The sequence below is a fragment of the Argopecten irradians genome, chromosome 6 (assembly GCF_041381155.1).
Source record: "Argopecten irradians isolate NY chromosome 6, Ai_NY, whole genome shotgun sequence".
In the NCBI taxonomy this organism is placed as follows: Eukaryota; Metazoa; Mollusca; class Bivalvia; order Pectinida; family Pectinidae; genus Argopecten; species Argopecten irradians.
Genome location: NC_091139.1, coordinates 37,113,383 through 37,122,504, shown reverse-complemented (window position 1 = coordinate 37,122,504; position 9,122 = coordinate 37,113,383). Strand labels below are relative to the sequence as shown.

General features: G+C 34.3%; 1 protein-coding gene across 1 annotated transcript in view; it reads left to right on the top strand.

Annotated features, from left to right (window-relative positions):
- Window positions 1-6,809, top strand: part of LOC138325785 (heparan sulfate glucosamine 3-O-sulfotransferase 1-like) — a 132,379-nt gene extending 125,570 nt beyond the window's left edge. The window contains exon 3 of the mRNA XM_069271688.1: window positions 4,435-6,809. Coding sequence (XP_069127789.1) covers window positions 4,435-5,487 — 1,053 coding nt within the window. The 3' untranslated portion in view covers window positions 5,488-6,809. The remainder of the gene's footprint in view (window positions 1-4,434) is intronic.
- The last annotated feature ends 2,313 nt before the right edge of the window (window positions 6,810-9,122 follow it).

Genomic DNA, 9,122 nt, shown 5'->3' with positions numbered 1-9,122 from the left:
CGTATCTTGTTTTATCCATAATTAGAGGTGATTGGATCTATTTTATGTAAAAGTTCAAGGTCACCAGTATGCGGCATAGTCATGGTTATAAGTACAAACAAGAGACAATTTTCTGTATCATGAAAGACCTCTCATATGTTTTTACGTAGCCACCAGCTACTACAAATGGGACTTATATTATTATTCATGTATCACGGGATACCCGATAACGTTTGTGCGGGACTAGCATCTCCAGTGGTGATGGAACTATTTATAATCTTCCAACTGAAATGACGTTAGCGTGGGATATCATCTTTAGACGTCATTCCATCACCAATAGAAACGATAGTCCCGCACACACTTTATCAGGTATCATGTGGTAAGTGAATTATTCCCATTGTACAACAAGTCACAAACTTCTGCAACATGAAAGACCTCTCATATGTTTTTAAATAGCCACCATCTACATTTATACTTTTATATAAATCTATATTTGGTTTGGAGGATAGAATTGGAAACTATGATCAAAATCAATATCCATGCAGACCTAAGAAGTTTATTCACTCTTGGTCCATTGATCGTAGCATGGAAAACGGTTGGAAAACAAACAACAGATTTATGGGAGGAATGTGTTAAGTATGGCTGTACTTTGGCCTATGTAGAAGAGACACATTGAGCCCATCCTTTTGGTATTATCTGTTGGTATTGAAAAGTTTGCCCTTTCCATACCAATCCGTCCACAGCTGAATCAGGATAAAGGTCCTTGCTAGGTTAGATTGATGGGCCATGTCAGACTCCCAGGGGACGTATCCATTAACAATACCAGCTTAAGGCTACACTTCTAAAACTCACCTCACTAATCCTCTATACTATCTTCTCTGCTCTTACACTTACTCTAAACTTATCTTTCTTTTTTTTTTTTTTTAATTTGGGGTGCACAAATTTTCGTCAATAGCATTTATCATTTTATCAAAAGGATATCAACAATGCTGGACAAGAAGTCATTATAAAAGATAAGTCATTAGACTGATCCTGATTTAGATGTTTTGAAAATCTTATTTTATGTCACGTACTGTCAGAATCAATCATATTCAATTCTTTTGAGTTTGATTCGCAGTTAGGAAAAAGAACCCATTATTAGATTCATGTGGAAAGATCTGAGTAAATGTACGAATAATTTCTTGTAAATATTTTTGTGATAATCTTGTTCTAACATTTTCCACAGAGTAAGTACAACAGTACAGCTTTTTTCTATTCATTTCATTATTATTTTTATATAGCAGATAATTTTTGTGTTTATATTCATCAATGCACTTGTCTCTTAGTAAAATCTGGCTATAAGCAAAAATTTATGTACACAAAAATAAGAAAAGTACTGCCTTTGGAATTCCATCCAACATCTTGTATAAACACATATCTGGTGCTAAACCTGTGATGTCAGCTTATATACACACTCTAAGATTAAACACAAAGCAAATCTGACAAGGTTGCTGGAGAGAACATTCAAATTAAAATGTAAATGAGGTGAAGATTTACATAAATGAGTCTGGGAGTGAGAGGAATGGCTACATACAGATTGTTTATTATGTGAAAAGTTCCTGGAGAAATTATTCTAGACTTGTCTTTGTTTGCTAAGAACAATACTAGTGTAAGCTGCCTATCTGAGTTACCACGCAGAATAATAACCAAAGATAGATAAAAAAATGGCGTATACAGAGAATCAGTATGTAGTCCATTATTCATTTTAGAGAAATGTCATTTCTGTTGTCATGGTTACATATCAGTACAGGAACACTGCTGTTTTAGACTGCGGGACTTATCAGATGATTTTTATGTCGGCAGAAAATGTTGCAGTGTTTGTAGGAATTACATATTATATATTCAGTTTTATCAATGTTTCCCTTGTTATTGAAAATCATGAATATAAACTTATGTTAAAGCTGTATACACCAGAGGGTAACATCTGCTGTAAGAGTTTTTCTGAACAACAACAGTTATGAGGTCCTGCTGGTGGTATGTACGGTTCGGTGTGATAGCACTATACAGTAGGGACAAGTTTCACTATCACATGGAGACAATACTAAAATCATCTAGCGACTCTGGCCTTATATATATAAATCATACACATATACCTTGGTAATTCCCTGAACAAAATTTATTGGGGTTCCTTTGGTTTTATCACCTATCAAAAGTCATGTTCATTTAAGTCATTAACCCAAGGGAAAAAACCACTAACATTCAGTCAGTACCTTGAAAAATGTATGCTTGAACCCTCAACCCAAAGATGAGGGCCTAACAGAAATGTGTCCAGATATCTTATTCACTCAGAATAAACCAGTTTTAATGCAGTTTTCCCCTGCAGTATTATCATTCTCTATTATTATGTTAGACCACATTAGTTACTCGTCATTTTGATCTAATGCAATGTGAGACCTATTGGTTTGACAAACAAATAAAGCAGGCTATATTGCACGACAATCATCATGATTACTAATAATTTATTGTAGGACTCTCAAATATCTGTTTGAGAAGCTAGGGGGTACATATTTCTTATTATTTTCTTTCTTTAAATCCAAACAATTTAATATGCTTATAAAATTTTAGTCATGTGACTTTTATTTTATTAAGGATAATTAAAAACACAGAGAGGTCCTTTTCACTAATTTAAATTCCGATTATCAATAAGGTAGATGATTTGTGTCTGGTAATTAGTTTTAAGCATTCACTTGCTAAGAAAGATAAGACTACAACTTCAGGTATAATGATAAAAGCATTGTTGAGAGGGCCTGTTACCTTTGTAAGTATATTTTTCAAACAAATCTTTGTTTTATACCATATTTCACCAAAATACATTCATATATTGTACTGTATATTGTTATTAAAAATTAGCTTTTTGCACTTAAAAAACTAATTGTTATCTTCAGTTTTTACCAGGTATTTTTATTAAGAAAGTCATTAAAATTGGTTTAAATTGGACTCCTGTGGAGTTTTCTAACAAATTTTACCAGGTATTATTAGTTAGAAAAAGTCATAAAAACTTGTTTTAAATTGGACCCCTGTGGAGTATTATTTTCACTTTCCATATAAAACATTTTAAAACAATATAGTGACGGCCAAATTACAGTTTATTTTGCTGTGTGGTATTTATACAGAGCTAGGTAGAACCCATTCTACAGGAATTCTATACTTCTTTCTAATAACCTATCTGAAACTTACGTATGGATGGTAATTATGTCTGTAAGATAATAACTTTCATGGACTATCATTATATCTAGCAGGGGGCATTGTTACAAAGCCTCAGAAATAAAACAAAGCGACTCTACATAAGCACACTGAACATCGCTGTTTAAAAGTATATAGATTGATGCGATAGGCTCAAATAAACACAGTTTATTTATGATTTGATTGGGTCTTTGGGGGGGGGGGGGGGAACCAATAAAAATTGTACAAAATGAAATCTTGAATGTTTGCTGTTATAAATTTTGTATTAGTGTAAAAATTCAAAACAATAACCCTATAAAGCTACTTGTATGTTCAGAATAATGACGCAGATAAAAACGTCCTTACGGACTATGAAACAAGACAATACCGGTATGTTCATAAAAAGTACTACAATGACTTCCAGAAATGCGAACCAAGGACATTAACTTTATAAATGAATAGTTCTGTCAACCTTCAAACTTATATTACAGTGCTCTCGTTTGCATTCAGCAAAGATGGAATATATTTAAATTCATTACATTTTACAATTCTAATGAACATGAAAATTCCAGAACCCTGTCATTACAAGATTGAATTGGTGTTATGTAGATGATGTCAAAATACGCAAAGCTAACATTATGGAATGTTCTAAATGCATAATGTTTTAGAAAAATCACTTATGTATAATTGAAGATATCAGATATAAAACCTAATTAAAGGGAGATAACTTGTATATAGTTGTTTTAATCTATGACAGACTACAGAAACATCTCTTACTAGCCTAGGCAAACTTTGATAGCAGTGAAAGATCATGCATTTAAGATAGCACTTAAACAGCAAGTATCAATAAAACAAACAATAAAAATTATAACAAATGTCTTAATTATTATGTTCAAATTGATTTCAACTTCTACAAAATACCAGCACATGCACTCACACAGCAAATATCCTTCTTCGCTGATACTTCGCTGATGGCGCCTCATTGAAAGCGTAAACACTGAATCTTTGTGGTGATAGGGGTTTTTTCCCCTCATACACCGACAAGATCAGGTCAGGTTTCACAGTAAAAAGTCATTTGTGTAATTAGCGTCATTTTTTTCACTCGTGTAACTTCTATAGCCAATGTCCTGTAGAGAGAGAAGGTATGAAGTACCATGTAATTTGGATAAGAAATATCCTACAGTGACTAAGATATATTAAGGTATGTCGTGTGCCATGTTGTAACCCTGGTAAAATTTTGTTGTTTGTTTACAGGAGGTGGCACCTGAGAAGAAGGTGATGACTGTCTACTATAAGCCTCTACCCCAGGATGATTTACCGCCCTCCGCCTCCCCAAACACTACCTCCTGCTGTCTTCGTGTCTCACGCTTCAGAGTTCTCACCTTCGTAGTTGTAGCAGCACTCGCAATTCTGTTTGTGACACTTTCCTGCTTGAATGGAGGGTGGGACCTGCAAGGAAAGGTGTGCCTTACACCGACGGACTCCATACTGGTGCACAATGACGTTACAACTCACAGTCCTCTGGCGCGACAGGTTCTTCCTCACTGCATCATCATAGGGGTGAGGAAAGCTGGTACGCGGGCAGTACTGCAGTATCTCCAGCTTCACCCCGATATCGCAGTGGCTGGGTATGAGGTACATTTCTTTGATGATAATGTCAACTACAGTCAAGGGTTGAACTTCTATCGCAGGCAAATGCCTTACTCTTTCAAGCATCAGTTGACTATAGAAAAGACACCAGCATATTTTCATACCTTAAAAGTACCTGAGAGAGTTGCTAAAATGAACAGTTCTATAAAACTGATAATAGTAGTTAGAGAACCTGTCCAGCGACTCATATCTAGTTATGTACAACTTGCATCGAAGAGAGATCATTTTCCAACATTCGAGGAAAAGGTGATTGACCCTGATACAGACGAGGTGAATGAAACTTTCAAACCTGTGAAACGCTCATTATATTATATTTTTATGAACAGGTGGCTAAAGCACTTTAATTTGGACCAATTTCATATTGTGGATGGAGATGGCCTGATTAAAAATCCATTTCGGGAAATCTACAAAGTGGAAACATTTCTTGGTTTGGAGCATAAAATATCAAAAGACACCTTCACCTTCAATCGAACGAAAGGTTTCTATTGTCTGAAACTTGACGACGAACTTGGTAAAAGGACAAAGTGTTTGTCAAAGAGTAAAGGACGCAAGCACCCCTCTGTTGAGCCAGAGGTTCTGCTTAAACTACGCAGTTATTACAGATCTGCTAATGATTTGTTCTTTCAGCAAGTTCATCGAAAATTCAAATGGTCATAGCAGAATATTGGGATAAACCAATACTGATCTACTACCAATTTTTAATATGACATGTACCGTTTCAATTTTTTGGTGAAACTTTTTATTTTTCACTGTCACGGTGTACGCCCCACCCTTTGTTGATTCTCTATAAATATTTTACCACACTGTTTACATTTTAATTTTTCTGACCCAAAGTTCAATATTTTTTGTTAATTATATTATATGGGCGATTTACTGCTTAATTAACATGACATGTTTTGTGTTACAGGGTTCCCTTCTATCCTCTCTTGTTTTAAAGGGAGGCTATATTTATTTATTTCAACTATTCTTGGAGCTTGTATGACTCGAAGTCTCCAGTTAATTTGAATTTGTTGAACTCATAAAAGCTTTACATTAAACCCATGTAAGTTAGATACTCAGAGAACCCAATTGTGGTTTCACAATTCTGAGGTAACACTATGAGATTCTGCATCCTTCTTTGTTTTAGAAGGAGGTGCAGTAAACCAGCCTATTTTCATATGCAATCTAATTTGCATATTTTGGAGATAATAAAAAACCTTTAAAAAAAATCAAAAGAGTTAATCATCCTCAATACTCCAAAGGTTACATATCCACCCCAGGACTATTTCATATTAAAACTGGAGGCAGTTCAGGAGAAAACAAAATTAACTGACCAATCACAAGCCTGAAGAAACTTCCTTTAAGATTACAGAGACAGCAAAGTCTGATTTCAAAGTCACTCACTTCACCACAGTGTACCCTTATTGGATTCTTTTGATATACATCAAAGGGCTACATTACCTGTTTGTTCTGTTACCTTCACTTCACTTGCCATAGTCCAGGGGTGGATATAATGTCAGTGATAGTAACCCCTGGAATATTGAGGATGAGTTATATAGGATAGAACTTATTGCTGTAAAAAAGTTTGATATGAAAATTTGAAAATTGCTGTGAAAATAAGTTGGTTTGCGATGATTTTAATTTGAACTAGTCTAAACACTACATAAAAGCCCTTATGTATATATATTATTTATATATTATAATGCCTGTCTAATTGGTTGTATGAAATATCAATGAGGTTTTGGTGATGGAAGCAAACATTTTAAATTTTTATCTTATTTTTGATAGACTTGTTATCAGTTCCAAGACTGTAGCATATATATGTGGTGCCATAGGTTTCTAACGAGGGGAAAATACTGTTATGGAATAATTAAAAATTCAGCTGTAAAATGGAACTACATAATGTAATTCACGTACCACATGTATTTGTGCATGACTATTGTTTCCATTGGTGATGGAATGATGCTAAAAGATGATATTCCGTGCTAATATCATTTCGCAGGAAGAAACACAAATTACATTGAGCAGTAGGTATTGTAAAATAATTTTTGTAAAATTTTTGCCACTGGTTTGAAGACATGTTCAGGTTCGAATGGCCTTGCTTGGGCCATAAAACATGCCATGCATTGAAACCTCCTTATAAGGACCTTACAGTAAAACATTGGTATGATGCCCTGGGTCTGTATGTAACCTTGATGTTTTATATGCCTGACTACTATTTGAATTTGAATGTAATTCTGATGAATCAAGGATACCTTGATGTAACGTCCTTGCCTGGAAACCTTATCTAACGTCTTTTGCCTGTTAAACCTTGATGTAAGGTTCTTGCCTGGATACCTTGATGTAACGTCCTTGCCTGGATACCTTGATGTAACGTCCTTGCCTGGATACCTTGATGTAAGTCCTTGCCTGGATACCTTGATGTAACGTCCTTGCCTGGATACCTTGATGTAACGCCCTTGCCTGGATACCTTGATGTAACGTCCTTGCCTGGATACCTTGATGTAACGGTCCTTGCCTGGATACCTTGATGTAACGTCCTTGCCTGGATACCTTGATGTAACGTCCTTGCCTGGATACCTTGATGTAACGTCCTTGCCTGGATACCTTGATGTAACGTCCTTGCCTGGATACCTTGATGTAACGTCCTTGCCTGGATACCTTGATGTAACGTCCTTGCCTGGATACCTTGATGTAACGTCCTTGCCTGGATACATTGATGTAACGTCTTCCCTGGAAAACCTTAATGTAATGCCCTTGTTTGTTAAACCTTAATATAATGCAAAATGGGAACTGTATACCAATGTTTTACTGTAAAGGTTCATTGAATATATTTCCAGATTATCCAAATATATTGATATATAACCCTTGCTCAAATTTTATACAAATAATGTAAAATGTCATGATATTCATGTGTTATCTCATGCATTCTAGGGAATTGCTGAAATATATCTAACAGAGATGTAATTCCTGTTGCAAATGCTGCCTGAAGAGGAAACAAATTTTGTTGATTTGTCATGAAAAATATATCTTGATTGGATGTTGTAGTAAAGTTACCTCCCTTTTGACTGCTGGGTGCATGTATTCCGTCTTTGCATAATACAGAGTAAGCTCCCTTGCGGGTAGGTATCTACTGTGATGTCATTATTTTGTGACCACAAGGGCAGATAACTCTGTAATATGCAAATACAGAATACATGTACATGTAATTATTTTAAATATACTCTTGTAAGTATTTTTTTATCTGTAATGAAGGTTTGTGTTTAAGTCATATATAATTATATGAATTATCTCTCTATGATATATATAAGAATCACTTAATATTGATATAGTAATTGTATTCGACTCGTATTCGACTCAAATGTTCTCTTTTCAAGTCTTCATTGAATTGAAGGTCCTAAAATGGGTCAACATTGGATTCAATTAAACTAAATTCTTGGCCTTTGTCAATAAACTTTCATGCAGAAGTGAAATTTTAATCAATAATTAAAAATCCCTGCACATGTTAGCAGTTTGTTAGAAACATTATTTTGTGTTTGATCATTTTGGTAAGAAGGACATATTGTGTATGAAGAAAAAGTATTTTGATTTTGCCATTATATGATTCATGTATTGTCACTCCTTTTAGGTTCAGTTCCTGTTAACCTTGCTTTCAGACATTTTTGTAACAAATACCTTTATTATTGATCAAAGGTATCATCCTATTATTTCTGTATAATTTCTGATCAGTTTTATTTGACTGTTGAGTAGAGTCTTTAATGAGACGATTATAGTTGAGATGAGTGTCAAGGTAAGATACCTATCTCCCCAGGTCTTTGTTGTTATAAAGATCCGTATCATCTCTAGGGCTCCTTGGAGATCTGAATCATGAATAAGCTCATCACCAATCTCCTCTCAGATCTGTATCATAAGAGCTCTTGTCATTAGGATCTGTGTCATAGACAGGCTTGGCACATACCACGGTACATCTTTTGTTTCATCTAAAGACATCAATTCCAGAATAATTAATAGTAACTTTAATTTACAAAAAAACTAAACAAAAAACAAAAACATATATTTCATTATGTACAAAATCTTTGATTGTTTAAGAGAATGTTAATTCTAATTTGAAAAAAACTTTTTTTTCTTTTTTCTTTCTTTTTAAGAAAATGAGGCTACCAATTTATTATACACAGAAACGACATTATATTCGCTCACACAGATTTAATCCAGTAGAAAAAGAGTTTATTATGATATATTTATTAATTTTGACAATTTTGATATGATGAAGCCATGACATTTGCTTACTTTACATATACATGTACTAATTCTAA